This window comes from Leucopleurus acutus (assembly GCF_964270905.1).
Source record: "Leucopleurus acutus genome assembly, chromosome: 16".
In the NCBI taxonomy this organism is placed as follows: Eukaryota; Metazoa; Chordata; class Mammalia; order Artiodactyla; family Delphinidae; genus Leucopleurus; species Leucopleurus acutus.
The window spans coordinates 12,100,594-12,128,031 of NC_139158.1; the positions used below are offsets into that span (position 1 = coordinate 12,100,594).

Below are 27,438 nucleotides of genomic sequence, written 5' to 3' on the forward strand. Positions count from 1 at the left end.
AAAGGAGTATGAACTCTTTAGGTCCAAGTTCTTCTAACACCCTTGCCTCCTTTTTATGTTAAGCCAAATTCTGGTTCCAAGGGAAACTGTGGTCTCCAAGGCTGTTAGGGTCTTCTCTTACTCCATCATAGATGTAATTTGCTTACCTTGTATTCTGTTTGAGTCTTACTGAACTCTTATGTTCACTGCATTCTGTGTTCTTGGGACATTGTGAATGCTGTGTGCAAACAGAGCGGCAGAGAATGGCAGGCATGCCTATTACGTAAACTTCCTCTACTTGTGCATGTGTTCCACTGTCTCATCATACTTCACTTACCAAACACAAGTTCAAAGATAAGATTACAGAGCATTAGACCAAGAGATGAGCCTTTCTGAGTTCAGGGCCCTGGGTGATTGCACAGGTCGCTCACCCAGGAGGCTGGCCCTGAACTTAATAGATAAGAATGCATGGCACAGACATATATGCCCGTCCTAATGTTCTTTTTGTTTTCACATTGAGGAAAGCACGGATAAGCTCTTACTTCCTTTGTTTGAAGCTCAGGCTTCAGAAATAGGAAAGGTTAGAACATCAATCCATTGTACTGTTCGCCCCTTTATCTATAATTTGCTTAAATGTTTTCTTCCATCTACTTCCTTTCTTGTCATGTTGGGTATGTCCGTAATATATGTGTCAGATGTTATATCTGCATGTGAGCCTAAATTCTATTCTAAGCACCAAAATGAAAACAGAATGCTTCTGTGTTTAGTTTCTAACACATTTGGGATACTGGAGTATCTCAAACATCGTTTTAAGGTAGGCTTCTAAAATTTTAGCCTCCCACACCAATTATATAACTCATTTGTCTTCTTTTGGCCTGCCATATCTGGTGGAAATCTGGGCTTCTTGTGCCTCCTGAGAAAATAGGTTCTTTTTTTTTTAATTAAATGGTGGTGGACTAACATCCTGTGGTCCAGTGGCTGCTGGGAAGTAGAATTTGTAGAAGATACTGTTATGAGAATTGCTATTAAATTAGCAAAGAGCCCTCTTTGCTGTCTCAGATGAGAACCATGAAGTTGACTTACACATTCAGGGTGGCACTTGATATAATCTATATTCTCAAGAGACTCTCTTTTTACTAATCAAGAGGCTATCACCTGCTCATACTTTGAAGAGAAAGGATAAATGTTCCAGGACTTATAAATTCAGAGAAATAGCTTAAAAGAGTGTAGTGGTTTAACAGATGTGTCTGGCTCTGGAATCAGACTGACTTCAGGTTGTCTGCAGCATAGAAACTGGAGAAGTTTAGGCACATTTAAGGAACTTAAAAAAAAAGCCCCCAGGGCTTGGGATTTAGTTGCTTTTGGGTGGGGGTCAGGCATTATTTTTGTGTGTGTGTGTTTTAAAGTTTCTTAGAAGATTCAGTAAACAGCCAGAGTTGAGAATTACTTAACATTTCTAAACCTCAATTTCCTCATCTGTATTTTGGGAGAAACAGAGTTCCTAATGTATAGGGTTGTCGTGAGGATTAGGTAAATGAGCACACCATCTGGCCAGTGGTTAAGTATATAGTAAATGTGAGCTGTTATTATTATTACCACCCCTACTGAGTCTTTGTTGAGTATGGAAGCTAAACAGGCATATACTTCTTAAGCTTAAAACATGTGCTGATTTGTTAGAAATGCTGCCGGGAATAGAAATTCCTTTAGCTACCTGCCCTAAGGGAATGACTTGGGTGGGATTTGAATATCGTGCATAGCTTCTTGCCTCCTGCCTCCCAGAGAGAGTGTGTCAGAGAATGGCTGGAAGCACCTACTTTTTGTACAGAGTCATCCCTGGATTAAATACTTCTTTGAGGAAAAAGTTGATTTATTAGATGCTGGGGATATGGTAGCACATCAGGCCCAGTCCCTGCCTCAAGGGGTTCATAGATTGGTAAAGGTATGGAAAAGTAAATGGAAATTATAATACAAGAGGAATAAGTGTTTTGTTAAGGATAATGGAGAACTTAAAGCTAAGTTGGAGATAGCCAAGCAGAGAGGGTTGAGTGAGCTAGGAGGAAATAATATTACTGGCAGAGGAAATTGTGTTCTAAAGAGACTTAAAAGACTCTTGGCACAACTGGGGAACTGGGGAGGTGGGTGGAGTCCAGGAGATGGTGACAAGAAATGAGGTTAGAACTGTAAGCAAGGGCCTAGGTAATTGAAATATGTGTGGACCAAAAGGAGTCCACAAAGGAGATTAGAATTGATCATGAATTGAAAGTTTCATGCAAGGAAGTGACTCACTTAGACTTGCAGCAGGGTGCAAGACTGTAGACGTGGATACCAATTAGGATGTTGGTAATGGAAGTCCAGATGAGGGGGTCTGAATTCAGGTAGTGACAGTGGAGTCACAGAGAGGTGGACAGATGGCAGAGGGATTAAGAAGGTGGAAATGATAGGAGTCAGCCCAGGCCTTGTGTCTATTGGATGGTGGGCATCTAGGATGGACGTTCTGCTTGTCTACTCTAAACTCATGATGCTTCCCCTTAAAAACCTTTAATGGCTCTATATTGAGTATAATCTGCCCTAAACATTTTGTTTTTCATCTTTATCTCTTACTAGACTCTTCTGTGAATCCATTGTGATCATGATTTGCCTATTTATCCCTCCCCCTAGTCCTTCCTGGATGAGCTTTTTACTCTATCTGTTCTAAAACTATTTAGAACTAAAAATAGTTCTAAAACTATTACTATTCTAAAACTCTGTCTGTTCTAAAACTATTGCGCTGAGTGTCTAGGCATTTGGCAGTATATCAAGTAAACATATGCATTTGAAAGTCTAGGTCAGCTTTTCTCAAGCACTAGAGAGAATCTTGATGCTCACTCTAAGGCATCATTGAATATAAAGAATTAACTTCTCTCCTATGATTAAATGGTACTAGTTTGGTACTTTACTGAAGAGAATAGCCACTTCAATCATTTTTTTGTTCTGTGGATCAGAATAGAATTTGTTTCTTGTTCCTGCCCCAGTTAGATTGTAAACTTAGTGCTAAGGTTTCTGGAATTAATGTTATTATTATTATTGCTAAATTGACTGTAATGGCCTTCATCAGATTATTAACACAAAAGCCAAGAGGCTAAAAAGATTTATTATGCCCAGTTCTGGTTCTGTTTTTGTGTAGAGCTTGCGGGGTAGAAATGGCTTATAGGTTTCTGTGTGACACAAATAGTTTGATAGATGCCCTATAGTTCATGTCTAGAAAATGTTGGAGACTTTAGACTTATTTTAGCATATCTTAGGAAGCTCAGAACAGGTTACCCAGTTGAACCTTACAGAGAGAACAGCGTTACTCTCCATCAGAGGTACAGACTTGAGGGCCCCAGGACTCTGGAACTGAGCCTTTTCAGTGATTATAGCCTTCATGCACCCTGTGAACCAACCCGCTGTATGTACAGGAAGGGAAGAACATTGTGACCATTCTGATCATTCCCATAGGAATGCCTAAGAGTACATCAATGAACAATTATTCACAACTAGGTGTTCATATTGACTGATAATTTCTGATTTCATATTGTTTTTTGGATGTATGTATAGGCTGACCTTCTGCCTTTTTGATACAGTCAAGAATTCACTTGATCAGTACTTTCTTGAAGTAACAGAAAGAGTTGTGATCCAAAATACTGAATTTTAAGCTTTAAAACTATTTTTTTCAGTGTTTATACAACACATTTCTATTGAGTGACTACCAAGGACCAGACATGGTATTGAGAGAGATTTGATGTGATGTAAGAGTCTTCTCCCTCAAGAGATTAATATTCTAGAACAAGCAGTGGTGATAACTAAGCCACCCAGTCGATCTAGAATTGCATAAAACTTTTACCACAAGCATTGAAATAAGGATTTATCCCCTTTCCAGTAAGCATCTACCCAGTATCCACAAGGCTGTTGCAGCTTCGAGCTTATCCAGTGAAATGGCAGGTCATGCAGACCGATTTGACTTTGGGTGTTGCCGTGACTGGATGAAGTTGGATTTATTTTATCTCCTGAGGAAAATGTGTTGGTGAGCAAGTATCACCACATCTTCCCTTGCTTTTCTGTTTCAACACAGTATCCTATTCAAAGAAGCAAATCCCTGATGTTTTATTAGAGGAAATCTGTGGGCCGGATCGCATAATACTTGGTGTGTTTGATGGCTGCCGGCTGATTAGCTTGGGACTTGCTCCTAGATATGTAGTACCCTCCGAAGTCTTCACTGCATTGTTAATACCAAAAGATGATCCCCTGTCACTTTCTTTTTTTTCTTTTCTTTTTCAAAATTGAGGTATAGTTGACATATAACATTATATTAGCTTCAGGTGTACAACAAAATGATTTGGTATTTGTGTACATGATCACCACAGTAAGTCTAGTTAACATCTGTCACCATACATAGTTACAGACTTTTTTTGTTGTTGTGGTGAGAACTTTTAAGATCTATTCTCTTAGCAGCTTTTAAATATGCAATATGGTATTATTAACAATACAGTTGACCCTTGAACAACATGGGGTTAAGGGCATCGACCCTCCACACAGTTGAAAATCCACCTGTAACTTTATAGTCGGCTCTCCGTATCTGCGATTCCCCATCCGCAGATTCAGCCAACTGCGGTTTGTGTAGTACTGTAGTATGTATTTAGTGAAAGAAGTCCACGTATAAGTGGACTTGCGCAGTTCAAACCCATGTTGATCAAGGGTTAATTGTAGTCACTAAATGTGGTTATTTTTTGTAACTTAATGATTTATTTGCCAAATACTGCCAAATAGAACAGCACGCTGTTCTACACAGGTATATAAGCTGTGATTTGTAATGTGTATTTATTATACCAATAAATCACTTTTAAAGGAGCACAGGAAAAGGTACCATCAAGATGCTTGCTTCCCTCTGTGTAGTCTAAACCAGAAGTGTCCAAACTTTTTGGATTGTATACCCCTATTGGCAAAAACGTTTAGAATAAGCACCTCTGTTAAATATGTATACATACACGTATAAAAATTGTATGTACTACTGGACAGTATATTTTAGAGATCATAAAACACACAAAATTAGAAATTATTAAAGAATGAGGTGCAAAGCATTTACAAATATACATTTTACTGTAGTCTTTATCCTGGTAGACATCTTACAGGTCACTGGTATAGACAGAAAGTGCTAACTAAGGGTGCTTGGGGAGTAGATATCATCCCTAAGGCACATGGATGGAGAGGGAGTTACGGGCGAGACATAACCAGTGAGTCATGGCAGGGCATGCGGGAAGACAGAGTCGCTACATGGCGTTGGTGCAAGCAGTAGGGAGCCATGGGCTTCTTACAGGGAGTCCTGAGCTAGAAGTGGACTTGTAGAAGGCGAGTGGATGGGATAGAGGATGGGGGTGTGTTTGTGGAGAGAACGTGAAGAGACAGGCTAGGGTCCCATTCCCACAGAGAAACTGAGGTGAGAAAGGCAAACAAGGGTGGTGTCAGGTAGGGTGGGGAACTGGTGAATATTTTGGAACTGCTGTGGAGCCAGCAACTTTTTTTTTTTTTCTTTTTAGACTTTAAAAAATTTTACTAGGGATACAGAGGTGCATTACATAATGACAAAATATACAATTCTAAACTTATATGCATCTTATAGTATAGATTCAAAAGTACAGAGCAAAATTTGACAAAACTGGAAGGAGAAATTCACAAATCCACCATCAGTATAGGTGACTTTAATAATATCTCATTAGTAATCAGCAACTTACTTTTAATGATCAGACTGCTGAGGAGGAAGTGAGTCTTGAAGGCTGCAGGAGAACAGTGGTGTGTATCAGGGGAAACTCAGGGTAGGGAGGCATACGGGGAGAACTGGCCACATCCCAGAGCCTTATTTTGCCCAGTTCCACTTCAGCGTTTGAAGGACTCCAGCAGTGTTTTCAGGAAATGGTTTATTTACTCCCTCCCCTTCTTCTTTCAGATTAAATAACAGGAACCAGTTTTCACCACTAGGGTCAAAGCTAAGTTATTAGGGGGCAGGAAATACTTTCCCAGTTCTGTTATCTACTTTCAGACTTTCTGCTCTTTTACTCCTCTGTTGGAGGAGATAGATGTGTAGCTACTGCCTAGGCAGCCCCTGTGAAAGTGATGGATCTGAGGCTTCCAGAGATCAATCTGGCACAAGAAGTAAAGAAGCAGCCGCATGGCTCTCTCTTAGAGGCAGAGTTTTCTTCCCTTGGACAGGATAGAGCTTTAATTGAATCCAAATCACATCTAATCCCATGAATGCTGGAGAGCAGTACATTTTTAACTAGAAGAGCATCAATTATTTATTAGCCATGATACTAATTTACCCTGAGTGTGTGTCTTAGAGCTGGCTATTCATCCCTGTGTGGCCACTGATGTAATGCCATTGTGCTCCTGTACTCAACCAAGATCTCTGAATTTTCTAGCCTTGTGTTTTCCTGAAGCTATTATTTTTTTAATGTGTATTAAAATATTTAGTCACTGATATCATCTTGCACTGCTCTGAAAAGAGGAGGAGAAGGTGGGGATTCCTGTTGCTGTGGCTCTTTTTTGCTCTTGCACCTGAGGGCTATTTGGGAGGTCCTCTCTGGGGGAGCCTTCACTCAACACTGGGCTCTGGGAAGTGGAGTGGGGCTTGCCAGCTGTACTTTGATGCTGCTGCTTTATCTGTTATTTGGTACTGTTGGGTTCCAGGATAAGTCTCTGGATCTCACAGTTACAGATGTTTGAGACTTTGAACGTCTGCCCCTAGAAAATGCCCGCAGGTTTTGGTGTCCCTTATAGCATCCCCCTCACCTCCTTCCCAGGTTAGCTGACCCTTCAACAACATGGGTTTGAAGTGTGCTGGTCTACTTACACATGGATTTCTTTCAGTAGTAAATACTGCAGTGCTACATGGCCTGATTGGTTGAATCTGCAGATGTGGAGCTGTGGATATGGAGGGCCGAGTGTAAATTATAAGCTGATTTTTTACAGTGATGAGTGTAGGGCACCCCCAATTCCTGCTTTATTCAAGGGCAAACTGTATATTCATATTCTACCTGTTCGTAGAGTAGTAATTGTGATGATGGCTAACAGGGACTCTGCATCGCTTAAGTCCAGATATTCTTCTAAGCACTTCGTATGTATTAACTCATTTAACTCCCACCACAATCCTGTGAGGTAAATACTATTGTTATCTCTACGTTACAGGTGAGGAGAACATTAAGTTACAAGTAGTAAGTATCAATAACTTGTCTGGTGAGCCTAGTTCGGGCTATGGAGTGAAAAGCTGAACTGATACACATGCCTTGCCACTTAACCGATCACAGCCTTTAGTCTCTTCATCTGAAAATTGGTTATCAATGGTACCTGCTCAAAGGATCTTGGAGGGTGTGCAATTCTGCACATAGTAAACTTGTAAAAAGCATCAGCCACCACCACGACCACCCACCATCACCACCACCCTCATCTGCCTCATCATAATCACCTATCCAATCATATGATACTTCAGACCCCTAAGGCAGTCTCAAAGGATAATTTGCTTTGGATGTCGAAGAATTGTTGAGCTTTACTCCCTCCTTCCTTGAAAATACAATGGCAGGAAAGTTAGAAATGGTAAGTCTTCTTCCAAGCTGGAAGTTAGGTAGGACATTTTCAGATAGAAAGGTAATTTTATTTTTTTCCTGTTCTCTTCCCTCCTCCCCCATCTACCCCTGCTCACTCTAGGGGGTAGGGATGAGGGTAGATGGACTGGAGGAGAGGGTGGTGAGAATGTTGGTAAAAGAAAAAAGTAACCACCAAAAACGTGTGCAGAATCACTCCAACATTTAATTAAGGCCTGCAGCCCTTTGTCAGCCAGAAACTCTTCTCATGGTGAGAGAGGCAGAGAACCTTGCCAGTGTCTCTAGAATTATTTGTATAATTCAGCAGCTCTTTCCCTCAGATGCTTACCACACGGGGTTGGGGTATAAAGACGTACGAGTAGAATTGCTGAGGTTCAGACACTTGTGTTCACTGTTCAGTTGAGAGCCACTTAGGCTGTTCTTGTACAAATGCATTAGATTATGGTTAAGCAGCTTATGGACATAAAAACACATTAGAACTTTACAGCACTCTATAAATTATAGTTTTTGCAGCATTCACAGCCACAATGCTAGGTAATTACATTCATTAATCTACTACTAAGAGCACATAAAGTTGCCTCCCAAACGGTACTGTATGTGTCAGTGCTCAGCTGGGAAGAGAGCTTTTCTCCCCCTCCTTCTTTGTTCCATCTCCCCCTGTTCATTAAGTCTTACGCAGGAAGGTTTTGGATTGTACATTGAGGGATTCCCTAACAGAGTCCAAGAAACCCATTTCTTTCCAGGTTAGGCTCCAGCAGGAAGCCTTGTAGGTAATCTTTTTATGTTGAACTACATCTAGTAGCTATTCTCAATGCATGTATTTTCTTTTTGGAAATGGACAAGTGTCTCATTTGGAAAACCAGCAGGGGTAAAGCAGTTGAAAAGAGATTTATGATGGAATCAGTAGCAAATGCTTTTTCATGACTTCTTTTTGCCTGTCTCTAGGAATGGTTTACATGGTGGTCTTTTTAAATTTTGGATGTATCGTGAGTACAAAGGGTTGCTCTCTTCCCATGCCAAACTTTCCTGAAGTTTCCATCTTTCCATTCCATGTGTTGATGGGAAATGCATTTCTTTTCTTTCTTTTTCCGGCAACCTTTGCACTTCTCATAAATTATGGAAGGCAGATTTGGGAGAAAAAAACAGATGAAAATTTATGTGGTGTTATTATTCCAAAGAGCAAATTGTATTTTTTTTTGCATTATTTTACAGGTTAAATAGACAAAGTGATGTGCTTATTTAAAAAAAAAAAAAAAAGTAATAGAGAAGTATGGAAAGGTTGAGTCCCAAACCACAGTGTAAATCCTGGGCAGTGCTCAGACTACATCCCAGGCTTCTGCATTCGGTTCCATGTGTGTGTTATGATGTCATGAGCTCTAGAGCCACACAGCTCTGCATTGAATCCTGGCGTTGCCTTCAAGCTTTGTGACCTTGGTCAAGTTAATTCATAGTAATAGAATAGCTAACGTTAGTATATTCCAGAAACTGTATTAGTTTATTAATTTGAGTAGCTACTTTGTAAGTTAGGTGCCATAATTAGCCCCCATTGTATAGAAATGAGAAAAACTGAAGCTTCACAGGGTGTTGTGATAGTTAAAAGAGGTATTATAAATATAATATACAGTACCTCACTCTGTACACTGAAAGATACTCAGTACACACAGTCTTGAGGATATATGGAAAACAGGTCCCACCATCTATCCTCCATTGCCAAATATAACCTTCTATCATGACTAACAGTTTCCCTTTTTAATGACTAAAAACTTGATTGCATTAGCTAGGAAGAGGAATTCCTCAGTTAGCATTTATTATCTACTTTATGCTAGGAAATATCCCAGGCACTTCCCACAGATTTTATTAAGCCTCATAACTCTATCCCTGTATTCGAGGAGTAGAAATGGAGGCCTAAACAGGCTGGAGGTTTGCTAAAGGTCACAGAGCCACAAAGCGGCAACACCAGTACTCAAACCCAGATCTAACTGCCACCAGAGACGGCACCTGCTTGTGTCAGTCCTATAGAGCAAAAACACAAAGGAGGAAATGGAAAATGAATAAAGAGGATGGGCAGCAGTGAAGTGCAGTAGTTTTCTTAGAAGGAATTTTCTGTTGTGGGAAGTAATCTAAGAAAATGGTATGATAGGCTCTCTATCAGTAAAAGAGTTTGATGTAAGCAGCTTTGGCTTCATGTCCTTCAAAGCAGCCCCCGTTTTTAGGGTGGGGTGCAGAGTCCCTTTCTTCAGCAGGCAGGATGGCATTCTTGTTCCCTGAGGAACTGAGAAATATTTGGGACTCCCCATAGCACTAAATGGTATTGTAACACTGGATAACTGCTGAGAAAAAAAATGGTTGCTCTGGTGTAAATCAGTGTGCGGACGAGGGAGTGACAGAATTGCAGGGTGGTATCAGCCTCAGCATCTTGTTTCCAACCCAGCTCTTCCCGCTCTTACAAAACAGCTGCCATATTGGATTACAGTTGAAATCACCGGAGCCTGCTGCTCATCAGGGCAGGGCTGATGCTATTTGTGGCATGGAGTGTCCTAGCAATATGATAGCAACTGGACAAGCGAAAAAGGGAAGCCTCCCTCTGGCACGCTGCCTTCCAAGGTATAGTTTAAACCACAGGCTCAATTTTTGCCCCATAACTGATTTCCCTACCAACCTATCTGCTTATGCCCATACCCTCCCAACCTCACACAGCAGGCCTGGCCTTTATCATTTCAGGTCCTGCAGAGCTGTTCTCTCTCACTGTGGTACTGATGTCAGTTTTAACAGCCATCTTGTATATCGACACCTCCACTGATTGCAAGTGTATATGCTGTTTCCAGTTTGTATAGCCAGTGGTTACCTTTCACAGGCTATGAAGGGGATTTCACCTTTATGAATGTAATTTGCTGAGCTTATGGTGGCATCAGTAAATCCTCCCAGGATGTGGAAGGGTTGATTTTCCTACATCTAGATGACATTTTCCAGCCCCCTTTCCTCATGGGATCAAGGGCCAATGTTACATCTGTGTGAGAGAAGTGAACGAAATTGTTGAAAGAGAAGGAAGTTGTTTAACGTATGTCTTGCAGACGCAGTTTCTAAGATATATGCCTGTGAGGATGTATAGGTTTCCCCCACTGTCTGAAAGTAGGGCATTCCTATGAAACCTTTCATAAGCCAAAATGGCGTAAAGCCAAGAAGCAATTACCTTAGGACACAATCTTGCTAAAGGATACACAAAATAAATTGAGATAAAGCACAGATGCTTACAGACACAGTTCAAAGCTATGGCAACTTGATGCTAAGATGCTGAGTGTAGTTCCCAGGAAGGAGCTTGGTGGTGCCACTCTTGCTGCTTGGGGTGGATGCTGCCCTCTATTAACACCTCTTTGCAGAACAGACACTGAATGCCATTTTTGCTTTAAACCTCTATCCATAAAAGTGAAAGTCCTCTTCGGATTTCTTTTGGTTAGGGAAGACAGATGCTGATACAGGTTTTTTGTAAAAGTCAAGTGGTATATAGTGGACTTTGGAAAAGTGGGGGATGCCTGTATGTGTGTGCCTTAGGCATGGGCAGAATGGGTTATGTGTCAATACTTAGTAACTCAGAACTCTACTGAGTTAACTGTGGACAGCACTTATAGAAAAATTAAAGTGCTGCTTCTTAAAAATGGGAGAACGTTTTCAGAAGGGACTTTCAATGCTTTCAGCAAATCTCTTTGGCTTATGTTTTTATGTAGAAGTCATTTTCTCAAGTCAGACATCCCAATTGCCTATTAGGTAAACACAGAAAGCGTAGATTATGAGTTAAAGTATCGACAGCATTTCAAGTGCTATCAGAGAACATTTAATTCAGTTTAATTTTGTGATAAATCTTGTGTTTAATCCTCTGGTTACTCTGTAATCATGTCTCTATTGATCTTTTCTGAATGACTGCCTGCAGTTTAATAAACTTTGCCATTAACCCAGAGCTTCTAAAGGGAGAGATTGATTCCATTATCAAATCTGATAGACCCAATAAGTACCTAAACATCACTAAGTCTATCTATAGGAAGCTTTGGTATAGAGACAAGCCTGTGGCTTGTTCAGCAAACTGAGTAAAAATGTGGACAACTTTGCATGACATAATTGCCTCAGAATCAGTATCCAAGTCTCTTATGCAAACTGACACTGCCTTTCATTTCTCCAGTCAATGTAGTAACCAGTGGAAAGGACAGTCTCCTTTCTTCCCTCAACTATAATTACAGTATGTAATTTTTTTCTTATTGCAGAAATAGCTTTAGAAGTTTATTTGGTCTGTGTCTCGGGTCAGTGGGTACACCTTAAATGTACACCTTAAAAATACTTTTCTGTGTTCTGGGAAAGCCTGCAGGATAGTTCATTTTATTTTCACCCATATGATGCTAAAGGGAAGAAAATGCTTCTGGCTAAAACCTGAGATAGAAGATGAGGGGTCGATGATAGGAAAGAGAGTAGAAAGGGAGTGTGCATTCCTAGGCTGGAACTGTGTGAACAAGCTCCCAGACTGGGAAGACTTTCCATGAAACTTGTGTACATGTCTCATTCAGTGACAGAGCATTTGCAATATACGCTAAACAAGAATTTGTTTTTTTGCACCTGTGGGTATTTATAGCTGCTGTCATTATCCATTAATACTTATTGAGCCACAAAGGCAGAACATGTGGAATTCAGGGACTGGAGCATTTGTATAGCTTCTTATTTTTTTAAGGTCAGAAAGGTGTCATTCTCTGCCACTTTTCACCCCTGAAATAAAATGGTGAAAATTGTCAGTTTTAGAGAAAAGCCAAAGCTTTTATTTCTGTCTGGATTTTTATTGCTGATTTGAATCCTTCAGAAAGAGTTCAAACATTTGACGTCAGTGGCATAGCCTTTCCCTAATTATGCTTTGGAGGGGAAATGGAGGTGAGTAGAGGATTTTATAATGAGACAGTACTAAACTATAATTTAAAATTTTCTTCAAACAAAAGGTCATAATCCTGACACTTACAAATAAGGCTGTAATGACTTGGTGTTAGGGAACGAGAGTAGGATTAGAACCAAGGGACTCCAAGTTTGTTGACAATAGTTGACTGTCTGACTTTGGGATGTCATTTGTTTACCAAACCTCGGTTTCCTAATTTAGAAAGTGAAAATGATGGTGCCTGCTATATAAGGGTATTAGGAAATCAAGTGAAATGATGATTTTACCTTGTAAACTCTCAACTCCCAGTTGTTATACTAATATTAGTGGTTATAAAAAGTCATAAATTAGTCCTTACTTTATATTCAGAAATTGTCTGACCTTTTATTCAATGTCTAGTTCTCAAATCAAAGTCAACTTGGGACAAAAGAACTCGAAGGGTGCTTTCCTGTAAGAGAAATCTCACAGAGATATTTAAAGGTCTGGGAAATATGATCTGGAAGAAAAACTTCTACTGAATCAGTGAACTCTAAGCTACATTGGTTGAATGTTTTATATGTGCTAAATAGCCTCCCAGGATAATAGTAACATCAGGGAATTTAATGGAACCTAAGAGATTATCTCATGGAGGACCCTGAATTTATAGATACTGAAATAGGTTGGTCTATGCCCTTGGCAAGCCAATTAAAATTAGTTTGAGAAAGGCTGTAACAGTTGTTCGTGGAGTACAAGGAGGTGTGTATACACATGGGCATGTTGGTTCTCTGCATCACTGCTCTGTAAATGAAGGAATGCTTCCTCATTTCCAATGGGAAGTTGACTACAGTTTCTGGGAAGTTGGGAGAAAGTTAGAATTGTTACTCAAGTAATAATTATTTCATAGTTCTCTTAGAATTATTACTCAAGTAATAATTATTTCACAGTTCTCTAAACACCTATCTGAACCACTTGAAAAACTTGAGCCATAAAGGGATTGTCTGTCATCCACATACCCTTCCCAATGTGCTGTGTAAACTATTTATATTCAGGGCCCACATAATGTGAATTTTGCCAGAAGTTGCTTTTCCTGTTACTAAATATTCCCAAACATTAAATTACCTTTTGTGAAATTGCTTCCTGTCTGCTGAGTGGAATGTGCCTCTTGTGCGTGCGTGTGAGTGTGTGAGTGTGTGTGTGAGTATGTGAGAGAGAGAGGGATTGAGAGATTTTGTTCTACTAAATGAGCCTCTCCTAGAAGTGGTTACTTTTACCCATCCGCGACCTCTGTAGCCCTAAGTAAGTCAAATATCAAGGTGCTCTCTGCCGCCTGTTAATGGAGGTTTGACTTCTTAATAGCCAGAGCTAGAAGGACATATTAGTGGTCTTCCCTTTTGTCCCACTTCGTAAGATTCGGAGTCACATCAGGATTTTTTTTTCTTATTCTCTTCTGGGGAAGATTAAAGGATCAGAACTGGTATAGCATTATGGCAGGAAAGAATGGAGGACTCTTCCATGGCTCAGAATCCCAGTCTTTATTCTGCTTTCTATTTCTCCTCTGGTTCATTATTTCACTCTGTTGGAAAACTGAAATGAAAGGATGCACTGCATCTTTCCTTAAGTAATTAAAGATTCATTGGTCGCTTAAAATGAAGATGTGGTAGTATGTGGGTATCTGGGGACGAGAAGAAATTGGGAACATTTTAAGGGAAGAAAACAAAAGTCTGTACCTTATTACTAATCTGGATATGGAGAGGTCTCCACTGGCTAATCAGGGTCCTTGTCTCGAATATCTGGATGATAGTATCAACCACTCTTGATTTTTCTGTGAATAGAGAGGTATTGAGACTCAGTAAATGGTAACTTAGCCATGAAATCAAGCCACAAAGATGATGGCAAGACCTGACATTTTTCCCAATAAGTCTCCTTTATTGTTTTGTTTTCCCTTGGGTTGAATAAGGTAACTTACATTATCTCTTGAGGATCTGTTCACTCCCTCTTAATACATAGGGGAATAGTAATGGCTTTACCAAGTATGTGGTGGGGGATAATGAGTTTGAAAGTTCTTGGTTAGAAATGTGAAGAAGGAGGAGGGAGGGACTAGTAGATTCATAGGGTGGGGGCACAGACTCTAGAGTAAAAGGAGCATTCATGGTGTCCTCCTTTCTCTGATTCACTTGTTCAGAAACAGCTCGCTGTGTGCCTCATTCTGTGTTCTCTGCTAGGAATTCAGGGATGATGAAGTTATAGCCTCTCTCCCTGTGGAGCTAAACCTGAGTATTACAGGGAAGGCCCAATTACTAACTGTTTTGCTGCAATGTAATAAGTACATTAATTAACCCTTTCCCCATCTTTTGCATAGAATGCCTAGTCAAAAATGAGTAATGGCTAATTAAAAGGGGTATCATTAGCACTACACGTCCTCTCAAGGGTGTGTGTGACCTCAGTGAATTAGATTTGAGTGGATGAGAAAGCAGTAGAAATTTGCATCTGCTCGCCTCTCTCGAGGCAGCAAACCAGACTCCTGCCCTCCGAAAAGCCTGAGAATTGTGTGGTGGTCACTTTCTCTTCTGGCTTCCATTATGCTCTCCTCTGTTGTGTGGGTTCCCTTCCCCTTTTTTGGACTCACCCTTTGTGTACGTTATTGCCCTTAAGCCCTCGCTGATGAGATTTTCTGCCTCAGTCATGCTGTGCTCAGCTCTCAGAATGCTGCTGTTATGGAGGAGTTAATTTTTTTTTTAAGGTTTCCTTTTCGTCATGCTGTATTTCTCAGATTATCTGGAGGGACTGTAATCCAATTTTAGGAATCCTTCAGGGCTAAGAGCCTAAACTGTTTTAAGCAATAGCATCTGGTTGCCAGGGACTCAACCACTTTGAGCATGTTAAGGTCTAACAGCAGCCAACTCTCAATTATCTATGGGAATGGGAGACTGCTGGGACTTTTTCAATTCACAGAGTGCACAAAAATCTCCCTTAAGCTGATAGTTGTGATCTCATCCCATAATTTAGGAAAGCTTCTCAGCGGCCAGGGTTTGAGGTTTTTCTTTTTGCTCCTCACTTCTGCCTCTGACAGTGGCACCACACCTTTGACAGGTGTTTTCATATGCTGAATTTGTCTGTGCTTGTGCTCTCTCTTCTTTTTAAACCTTTTTTTCCTCTCTCCATTTGGATTCCCTTATGTCATATGCATCATTATGTATTACATATAGTATTTTAATAAGCTGCCTCTTTGTTTTTACATTTAGGAAAGGTAAAAAGTTATCTATGTTTTCTTTCTTTGCTCTTTGATTAATGTGTTCACAAGAGAGGATGTGGCCAAACAGTAACCAAGGTACTTGAAGGAAAGATAGGAAAAACTCTACAAAAGGTTAGCCTCTGAATACCTGAGAGAGGTGAAGAAAAAAAAGGCACAGTGTGAACTCCACCTTATCGCTGACAGTGATGTGAAGACCGGACACTGCTCCCCGGTCTGACTGAGACATTCACGTCCACAGCTGAGTTGTCTCCAGTGGAACGTTCATGGCCACATTATAGGCTAAAGCCAGTCCTTTCAGAATGTGGCCGTCCTGTTGTTTCAGGAATCTGAAGGATGAGTTCCTTTTGATGGACACCCAATGTCATCTAGTAATTGGTAATAAAAATATGTCAGTTGTGCATGATGGCCAGGGTTGCCATTTAAAAAACAGCTCTATTGAGGTATAATTGACATACCAGTAAATTGCATGAATTAAAATGTAAAATTTTAAGTTTTGACACGTGTGTACACCCATGAAACCATTGCCACAATCAAGACATTGAAAATGCTCATCACCCCAGAAGTTTCCTCATGTCCTCATATAATCTCCTTTTCCTGTACCTCTAAGGGAACTATTGATTATTTTACAATTCTGTCACTATTGATTATTTTACATTTCTTAGAATTTATTGTAAATGGAATCATACAGAATGTATTCTTTTTTGTTTGATTTCTTTTACTCAGCATAATTGTTTTGAGATTTATTCATGCTGTAGCATGCATAAATAGGTTATTCCTTTTTATTGCTGAGTAATAATATTCCATTGAATGGTTATATCACAGTTCATTCATCTGTTGATGTACATTTTTTTTTTTTCCAGTTTTAGGCTATAACAAAGCTGATATGAGCCTTCATGGGCAAATCTTTATGTGGGCATGTGTTTTTATTTCCTTGGGGAAATACCTGAGAGTAGAATGGTTGGAGCATATGGTAGGTATACTTTGAACTTTTAAAGAAACAGCCAAACTATTTTTTAAAGTGGCTGTACCATTTTACATTTCTACCAGGAGTATATGAAAGTTCCTCAACATCCTTGTCCATACTTGAGATGGTCATGCTTTTTCATTTTAGCCGTTCTAATATGTATGTAGCGGTTATAATTTGCACTTCCCTAATGATGACTGTTGCTAAGCATCTTTTCATGTGTTTATTTGTCACCCATATATCTTCTTTCGTTAAGTATTGGTTTAAATTTTTTGTCCTTTTAAAAAATTGGGTTGTTTTCTTTTAATGTAATTTTGAGAATTTAAAAGAATATATTCTAGATACAAAACTTTTATCAGATATACACTTTGGAAATATTTTTTCTGTTCTGTGGCTTGTATCTTCATTTTCTTAACAGTGTCTTTTGAAGAGCAGTAGTTTTCATTTTTGATGAGGTATAATTTATCAAGTTGTTCTTTTCTGGATTGTACTTGTGGTATCTTGTCTGAAAAATCTTTGCCTAACCCAGGGTTACAAAAGTTTTCTTCTAGACATTTTTTAGTTTTAGGTTTTACACCTAGGTTAATGATACATTTTGAGTTAATGTTCCTAATTAGATTGAGATATGGATCAAATTATACATATCTATTTTGCATATGGATATCTACTTGTTCCATCAACATTTGTTAAAAAGATTATAATTTCTCCACAGAATTGTTTTTGCACTTTTGCTGAAAACCAGTTGTCCATATATCAATAGGTCTATTTCTGGACTCTCTATTCTGTTGATCTGTTTCTCTATTTTTATGACAATACAGGGCTGCAATTTTAATCCAACGTGAAGTATAGCAATAGGAAGCACCTTACTTGCTTCTTGCCTAACCCATTTTAGAGTAATAGCTCACCGATTTGCACGAGTTCTGGGATCCTTTCTTAGATAATCTAACAGGTGGCAAAATGCCTGGCATATAGTAGGTATTTCGATTTTTGTTTTTAAAAGATGAAAACATGAGGGATTATTTTTTGAATGCCATATTGATTATTTTATTTGTAAATTCCTATAAGTCTCCTGTACTTACTAAAAAGTTTAGGTCCTGAAAGTCTGTTCATAAGTCCGTTCGTTCAAAACTCCAAAGTGGGGGACCACTGTGAACATATCCATATAGAGTTAAGTTTTAAAAGTGCTGTTATGTTTTGTTTCTCTAATTTTCACTTCTTATTATCACTGTAAACCCTTTTACTTCTTTTGCACTTAAGAGAAGTATTGGAATCAGTGTTTGTAAAGCCATTCAAAAACAGATACAAATGCAATATAATAAACCAAGAAAGGACTTGACAGACTAAAATGACAGCACACAGATGATAATGTCTTGTGATGGTAACAGAGAAAGCACTTTTTCTTTTTCTCCGGGGTTCTTTGTTATTTTCTTTGCAAATCCCTAAGATCAAAGAACTAATAGAAGAGGTTCTGCTTAGATTGCACCCCTCTTTCACACATGTACGTACACTTGGGCACATGCGGGCACACATATTTGTAAGTGATGGGCTGCCCTCACACTAGTTTGGCTGGAAAAATCAGATGGAGGCTCTCTTTCTAAAACCTATTTCATGCAAGGCAAGCGAATCGTGCCCTCATTTGCTGTTGTCTCTGACTTCACCTCTAATCAGCAAATGGAGCTGTGCAGCCTACACAGGGTTCATCTGCAATTCGCTGCTCTCCCTTAGTTGGTGCAACACCGAACCATTTCATTTTGAACTTTAAGAGTGGCAGAGGAAGCCTTTAGTGGAAGATTGTAATTTGGGAGAAAGGAAAGTCATGAGCAAGATCGCCTGTTTTGAAGAAAGGCTGGGTGTTGGAGGAGATTGCCTTGGTTAGTCGGTCTCTGAGCCTCCCTCTCAGCATGTGCACTGCTGTGGCCATGCCCTCCATCACCAGTGACCTAAAAACTCACATAATTTTAACTATTCAAGAAACCTGTTCCCCGCCTGTTGTACATAGCCTGTGCACTTACCCCCTCTATTGCCAGAAAATATGTCTAAATCATTTTACCTCCCAGCTAGCCTTCTGTTGTTGGCTGGTTGGCTTTCTTACTTCTTCTGTGATTGCCAAATGAATGCCTTAAAGCATTTTTTCCAGATCTCTTCCTTATCCTCCTGCCCCCGTCCCTTGCTAGTGTGCTAAATGCTTCCCCTGCTGAGTATGGGGCATAGTCATCTTATTTTCAAAAACCACTGTAGATAGTTCTGATAGACATTAATTTTCTTTGGGAACCATGGTAATGACGCAACAGGCCTCTGAAAATTGCCATTCATCGATCCTAAAAAGTTATTGTATAAACCAGACAATCTTTCTTCTTATATTGAAGCAGTACTTTATAGGCTGCCCAAGTTTCTTTAAGGAAGTTCTTAAATTAGTTGCTGATAATTTGTCGGTGGATGGATATATGCACATATACACATGTATATAATCATGTGTGCAACTCTTTAGAATGTTATAAGGTGAGTAGGTTATAAGCTATTTGTCTTTAAGTCTCATTGCTTACAATGGACAGTTTTTGTCATTTCACCCCCAAGACAGCCATTGAGAAATGAAGTGATTATTTTACTTGATACACAGTAAACAGTCTGTATAGGTTTATAGAGGAAACAAACAAATAGCAGCCTGGTTTTTTCAGGAACTGTTCCAAAGGGTCTATGCAGTAATTTTATAAATAAAACTGTATCTTTGAAAGTATAAAGATACTCTCTAAAGATAATCTTTGAAAACCTCTTATGTAATAAAAACTTTTAAAAGACTACATTCTTTACCTCTTAAGCTACAACCTCTATACACATATTGATCCTCTCTTTCTTCCCCTCTTCCCCTCAGACAGTCTCCAGAGTTGAAAATCTCAATATTAATTGCAGCTGAGATGATTGTATTGCTGCTGCTAAGACTTCAGCAGGTCTCTTACAAGCTAATGTCACGGCATGGGGTCCATTTGCTCTGTGTAGCTATTCTGTGGTGCAGTGAGAATGCCTTGATTAATATGCTACATGAAAATAAAATGGATTTAGAAAAAATTATACCATACTCTCATAAATATTAATTCACATTTGTATGGAATTGCACACAATTTTCAATATACTTTGGAGCACCTTCAGTATGAAAAAAAGATTTGGTCTCTGAAGAGAATGGCATAATTTTTTTCTAAAAGCACAGCTGATACATTATTAAATATCATTTGTTTATTAACCCTATACTCTACATCCATATGATGTAGGGCAGTAGGTGGACAGCGTGACAAAGAAAGGTGTTTTTTTCAGCCTGTGGGGAGTTTATGTATTACCCTTAGAAGTGGTACAATTTAATCATATTATATAGAAGCAGTCCACAGTGGGACTCACCTGGCTGCTTCTGCTAGTGTTGCCATTATACCTGAGTGTTTTTTCATGATAGCTGACTAAATTGGTTACATTTGAGGCCAAATTCTGAGCAGATGTCTGACATAGCTGACTGTGGTAGTGGACATTGGACAAAGCAATAAACATAGCAGATATTTGTTGAACGTTTGTCATCGGTTAGGCATAGTGTGCAAGGTTCTGAGACTGGAATTAATGGCCACGTGTACTTGCTTCGATCTCACCTTGTCCTCTAAACACTTCCTCACCACATCTTCATTGCCTTGGGAGACCTGCCTCTTCAGTGGCAGAGAGTAAATCATCTGCAGTGGAAGCAGCTAGAAGTTCGACCAGAAGCTACTCATTTGCCTTGTAGGATTATTATTTTTGATGTATTCTTGCCCCAAAGATAAGGCCCTTCTCCTTTTCGGGGGCTTCTTGCTATTTGCTCTGATCCTTCCTGTGTGCCAGCAGTGCCTGCTTATTTGGGTTTCTTGGTTTCTTGCTTCTGTCAGCATTTCTAGCTTGCTTCACTCACTCTGTGTTAGAGACAGCTTGAGATATTATTAAATCACTATTGTGGTTTATAGATTTGGATATTTTAGTTGTATTATTTATTTAGCAAGCATAATTTGACCATCTATTACTTGCCTGGCTCTGTAAGTGAAGCACTGGGATTACTGATACTTAGTACCGACCTTATTCTTTCAAAGAATCATGCTACCAGCTGCCTCAGGGCTTTTGCACAAGCTGTTCTCTCTGCCCAGACTTTCAGATCTAGGTCAAATGGCAGTCATCTCCTCAGCAACAACCCCCTCCTCTGGACTAGACCATTTTCCCCAGTTTTAGCGCCCTGTTAGCTTTCCTTCAGAGCAGTTAGTTCAGTTTGCAATTATATATTTGTGTGATTTGATTAGTATCTGTCCCCTAAATTCTAAGTTCCATGATGTGGGGATTTTTCTCCCACACAATTGTTTTCCCAGCGCCTGCAGGGAAGTGCTAAGTTTGTACTTGGAATATACTGGGTGCACAAAAAACATTTGTTGAATGAGTGGAGACCTGAGAACAGTGCTTTGCATTACAGAATAGTCTCCCTGAACTGGCAGCCACTGGGAAGGGTTCTTGAGCTAGAAAAGGGAGAGGAGTAGAAGGGTGGGCTTTTGAGGCCAAGGCAAAGCAGATGTAAAGGTCCAAGGTCCCCAAATAATGGCCGTGGCTGAACTGGGAAAGACATCAAGCAGCACCGTGTGTGTCAAGTTGGAAGTGCTGAGGTAGAATAGATAGATAATTGCTCCAAGAATACTGGCTATGAAGGAGAGGAAAGAGAGAGTGGTATTTTGAGAATGAGAAATGGATGAAGGGGAATGTTTGTTTCTGTTTTTACTTTATTTTTTATTTTATTTAAAAAATACATTATTTTATTTTGGGCTGTGTCGGGTCTTAGTTGCGGCAAGCGGGATCTTTCATTGCAGCACGCATGCTCAGTAGTTGCGGTGTGTGGGCTCCAGAGCGCATGGGCTCTGTAGTTGCAGCACGTGGGTTCTCTAGTTGTGGCATGCGGGCTCAGTAGTTGCGGTGCGTGGGCTTAGTTGCCCCACGGCATGTGGGATCTTAGTTCCCCGACCAGGGGTCAAACCCGTGTCCCCTGTGTTGGAAGGCAGATTCTTAACCACTGGACCGCTAGGGGAGTCCGTGGTTTTACTTTATTTTTATATGTGTGTTTAGGACCACAGAAGCTGAGAAATTGTGTGCAGATGAGGCTCCAGGAAGGAACATTTTCAGTGTAAAGAGGAACATATCTATTCATTAGCAAATGATTGAGTGCCAAATCATTTTAATGTTATTGCTTAATGTGTACATTTCTCAGGGTTCTAAGGACTTTCACACATATTGTATCAGGTCATATCTGAGTCTATTTTGCATATGGGCTCAGAGTTGCAGTGACTTACTCCAAGTTTCATAATGAATACTGTCAGCGTCAGAGCTCAAACCCATCTTTTGGTGTCTCAGGATGTCCTGACCTGCCTCAAGGCACAGAACTCACCTATGTCATGTGGCCTGAAATGCTTGCCTGTAGTTCCTACAGGTGCTGCTCCCTATTCCAGAACATCCAGGATCCTTCTCCCACCCTCCCCCATCCCCCAGCCACACACAGGAATAAATGAAAAGTTGCTGTTGATCTTGGTGATAATATGGTTGTTACATTTTGCAAAGAAGATGAGAATTAAGGATGCTCAGAGGAACTTGTGGTAAAAATATAATGCATTAAGGAAACATTTTAATCATGTGAATTGACAGTTTCTTTCTTGCTGGCTCACATCCACCTGGCCCTGGTATGTTCAGTCTTGTGCTGATTTTTTTGAATTGCGCATGCACTTAGTACTCCTTTTCTGAAACGTAATTGATGTACCATCTTGGGAAGTGAGTGTATTAAGCCTCCTCAGGGAGTAGCATGTGCTGGACCTAGTGCAGAGCCAGATGGAAAGCTACTATCCCAGGCGGCAGTGAAAGCACTTTTAATGGACAGATACTTTGTGCTTTGTTGAGCTTTTTTTTCCGCAACAAGAATAGAAAGTATATATTTGTGGTATTAAGGAGTCAGAAAAATTGAGAGCCATGTTTCTTAGTTTTAGGTAGTCTCATACCGCACTTTCTTGCCTTTATTTACTCCCTCCCTTCTAGAAACCCCATTTAGCCTCTGTTTTGGGTGTGACGCTAACTACCTATGTAACCACCACTTTCCTTTCCTTCTCTTTTTTTCTACAGAAAGATGTAGCACTTAAGCCTCAGGAACGCGTGGAGAAACGCCAGACCCCTCTGACCAAGAAGAAACGGGAAGCACTTACCAACGGCTTGTCCTTTCACTCCAAGAAGAGCAGACTCAGCCACCCACACCACTACAGCTCAGACCGGGAAAATGACCGCAATCTCTGCCAGCACCTCGGGAAGAGAAAGAAAATGCCGAAGGGACTCAGACAGGTGAGGAAGCTTAGGGTTTGTTCATTCCTGTGGCTGCTCTTCCTCAGGTGCCTGCTTCTCTGTGATTCTTCCTAACAGGTGGAGAAGATATTATCCTTGCTGGGTGCCGGAGGGCTGCCCTGCACAGCTGTGTGTTTGCTTCTAAAAGAATATACCAAACCAAGCTCATTGTTTTTATCACAGTTTGAAACTTTAGCACAGTACCCTTTCAGTCACCTGTGCTCCGTGTAACAAAGCCTGTTGCTGGCGCTACTGGCGTTGAGGGCAGACTAACGGAAGTCTTGGTGATGGTCCAGGTAGACTGGCTTGCAGGGACAGATCCTCTGAGGTAAAACAAAGGAAACAGGCAGATTTGTTCAAATACACTGTGTATCTCAAGGTTCTGAGGTGCTAAAAATGGTTATTTGCATGCAGGCAGTACCCTGCATAAGATTTATGTTTTCCAGGGAAGCCCAAATACCGTGGCATGTGGGAGAGCACTGGAAGAAATGAGTTTGCCTTTTGGTTCTTCAGGGGTCCTCCACAGCCTATAATTCAGGACTGTCTTTGTGATCTGCTGATTGTATGAAAGTCTGGTAGTGGGGCTTACTGGGCTGTTTAATAATTAGGTTTCAATGATCCACAAGAAAATACAGCTCTTGGCATTTGGGGAGCCTTTCTGCCTGTGGAAATCCCCATATGAGATAGATTAATAATGAGAAATGAAGCTGTTTATAGCAATTTTTCAGCACAAATCCGGAGGCTTTAGCACCTGCTGAGTTGCCTGTGTCCTGGGTGTGTTTTGTTTGTTTTTGGAGGGACCTCTGGGTGGGATTGACTATCACTTGAAGGAAGCAGAGGAAGGGAGTGTGGTTCACAGAGCAGGTGCTGCTCATTAGAAGCTGAACAGGTAATTCCTAGTTTGCAGATGTTTCTCTGCAGAGGGAAGAGACCTAGGATCAGACAAAACAGTGGTTCTAAAACCTCACAGATCATTAGAATCATATCATGAGCCTTATTAAACACATACTCTAGCTCTACCCTAGAACCTGATGAACCAGAATCGCTAGGGGTTTAGGCACAGAAGTTGGTCATCTCAAATTTCCTATTTGATAATGGTCAAGCCAGTTTGGAAATTTTTCTTATAAAGAATCAAGAATATATTTTTGGTGATGAATTTCAGTTAAAAGATTTGAAAGATCAAAGTCCTTAATAAGATTTAGTGGGCAGTTTGGTGTCAGAATGGAACTTGATGGGTAAACCTCTGAGAAAATACCTACAGTGATGGATTTCAGCATGGACTCAGGAGGCTCTCAGGGAAGCATCCCCAACTCTGACACACATGGCGGTTTTTCTTTGTCCTGAAATGAAATGCCAGGTTAGAGTTATAATGGTTATTATTAACATTTATCTGATGCACAGCACGGTAGTCGTTCAGTGAGGGAGTTTGTGTAGTGTAATCTACAATATTCACAACAACCCTGGTTAGTAGATGGTATTATGGTTACTTTACAGATGGGAAAACTGGGGCTTAAAGTGACTTGTCTGAGGCCACTTAACAGTGAGGTACAGAGCTAGGGTTTAGACCCAGATTTCTCTGCCTTTCTCTGTTTTCCCTGTATATTCTGCTTCCCTTGTTTGAGATAAGGACTCCAAGTCGTGGGATGCAGGGAGTCTACAAGTATTTTTAGAAACTACATGAGTTGGTTTGGTCAGAGGGAGTGATTGTGGTCATATAAATGGCCTATGAAAGCTCAAGAAGAAAACAGGATAAACTATCAAGTACAGAGAACAGAGAAAGAGCTTGGAAAGTTGAAGGCAACCACATTTAGATGAAGATTTAAAAAAAAAACTTTTTTTTTTTTTTTTGTGACAGAGAGTGGGGTGAGGGAGGAAGGACTGTGTTCTATAAAAGATAGTTTTCCTGTGGTATTTGTGACTTCCAACTCACGCCTCTCCATGTGAGATATGTAGCAAATGGAGAGAGGTTGCAGTGTAACCACTGCCTCTCCAACAGGGTGGGAGGAGGGCTTCTTATCCTTTCAGACAAGAAATCAATTTAATTCTGAGCTTACACACAGCTGTGGTTCCTCATCCTTGACTCTCTTACTCCCATACTTGATCTGACTTTTCTGTTCTCTGTCTTCGAAATCCTTCTTTCTACTCTGTCCTCTAGTGAAAGAGTTTATGATCTTACAAGGCAAGGACTTGTATGTCTCAAATTCGAGTAGCTTTTTGGTCTTAATTATCCATCTTCTGGTACTAATGATATTTGAAATCAGAACTATCCTTATTTCAGGGAAAATATTTGAAAAGCAGTTAGTTTGACTTACTTTTTATGAATCATGGAGAAGGAAAGAATGAATCGTATCTTTGGCCTATGTAAGAGTTTTAAAAATAAGTGTTTTCTTATCTTCAGTGTTGATGCCAGAGTATACTATCCAAGTGTTATATTTTTAGTAGGAAGGGAAACAGAAGTTGATAATTGAGGTAAAGCTGTAATACTTTCATTTATAGCATTCCTAGCATCATATGTGCTATTATGAAACCCTGAACAAATCACTGTCTGTTGCTGCCCATCTGCAAAATGAGAGATTTGGATTAGAAGGTTTCTCAGTTCCATGATTCTTTAAGTTTTTGAATAACACAGATATATAGTGTTGCTGAGGTCTGTAAAGGAAGACCATAGTAGGTCTGAAAGTATTCAGTTTTGGAGTCTGTAACTGGTTGGCTCTGTGAAGACATTAAAGGAGAGTGAAAAAAAAAAAGCCAGCTGAGCTTGCACCCATCCCGATGGAAAAGCAGTATATTTTGCCCGTGCTCTTCTCCATTTCCATACTGTTAAAAGAAAGTGTTCTAAGTAGTAACCACTCCAGTGGAACTTACTTGTTGGATTATGTTTTTAAGTATAAATACACACTGACTTAGAAGATGCTGAGCTGGCAACTGTCTTGTAAAATGGTTGCACTGTTTTATATGGCAAATTTGAATTTTCTTCTTAATTTCCAAAGGGGTTTTAAAAAATGAAGAAAGGAGTAAGTGTTATACAGAAGAGTACATGTCTTTCTGACCCCCTATGCTTATGTTTGTCCTACACAGAACTATTTGCCCACAATGTGAGTACTCAAACATTATATTAAAAAGTTTTGGCTCTCACTAATAAGGATATAGTAGGTTGTTTTTTGCTTTTTTTTGTTTTTTCCTACTTTGACTTGGGAGCGGGAAAATCAAAACAGAGGTTGATAGGTCCTCTGCATAAGGATCTTTACTCTCTAACTGGGAAACCACTGAAGAGCATATTGAAGTCATGTGCTGCCAAACCTTCCAACCGACCGAGCCTTAACTTCCGCAGAAGGGTTTTGGGAAAACTTAACTCCTCTGAGGACTTTGAGTTTAGTTTTCTTTCAGTATGTCTAACTTCTAGACCACAGGGGATGCTTTAAAAATTTAGTACTTTGTAGTTGAAAACACTGAGCAGAGGGGTTTTAAAAATAGAAAAGAGATGAGGAAAAGTTGATAAGGGTTCAGAGAACTCTCAGATTGGGCTCTGAGTGGATATTCCTAAATCTTCATTTAGTCCATTAGTCTGTCCCGTCTTTCTCTAGTGTGAACTGAACCAGAGGAAATAGGCTTAAGTGAGCTAGGAGGAATTTTTAGGTTATATGAACTCTTCTAACTAACAGACACAAGGATGGATCATCAAAATAAATTCCAGAGTCTCCCTTCTAACTGAATTTTAAGTGCCAAAAAGCCATTCATGTAAGGACAGAATTTCCCAGAGAGAGGCAACCTATTGAGATAGCTTCTAGCCATAGGAGAACACTATTTGGGAGGAAAATAAAGGAATTCGGGAATATTTCAGGAGCCTGGCAGTTAGACTCTAACCTTGTTGGTGAGAATGGCTTATGTGGGAATGCCTTACGTGGTTTAAAAATCTTTATACAAATTGATCTGGGTAGGTGTTGCTTGTAAGGAATGGAAATTTGCTCCTCTCTCTGAAAGTCTAGTATGGTGGAGTCAAACTTGGTGGAGGATTAATAGCTGACATTGTAGATATCAAAGATGTATACTGATTTCTAGGAAGAGGAGGGATTGATCCCAGTGCCAAGTCTTTAGAATTAGAGCTCTTGTTTAAAGCTTTGCGTGGTGGCTGTGTCTGCTTTGTGTATTGGCATTGCATGTTCGCCTTATTTGGAGTAAGTGGTTGTGTTGGTCAAGGGCCCAGGTGACTAAGCCACCAGCTGAGCTTGCACCCATCCTGATGAAGCAGTATATCTTGCCCGTACTCTTCTCCTTTGAGAGCATTTACTACCAGAGGCGGATCCTTTATTTCAGTGGACTCACTCAGATTGTCGGAAGGCTTCTTGGTGACATTCGTTACTAGTAGAAATTAACTTGTGAAGGAGGATTT

At 40.0% G+C, this 27,438-nt stretch overlaps 1 protein-coding gene across 5 annotated transcripts in view; it reads left to right on the forward strand.

Annotated features, from left to right (window-relative positions):
• Positions 1-27,438, forward strand: part of AUTS2 (activator of transcription and developmental regulator AUTS2) — a gene marked incomplete at its 3' end in the record, with an annotated part of 1,120,631 nt that overhangs the window by 256,589 nt on the left and 836,604 nt on the right. For all 5 annotated transcript variants that reach the window (XM_082857497.1, XM_082857498.1, XM_082857501.1 and 2 more), the window contains exon 2: positions 22,836-23,048. In XM_082857497.1, coding sequence (XP_082713623.1) covers positions 22,836-23,048 — 213 coding nt within the window. The remainder of the gene's footprint in view (positions 1-22,835; positions 23,049-27,438) is intronic.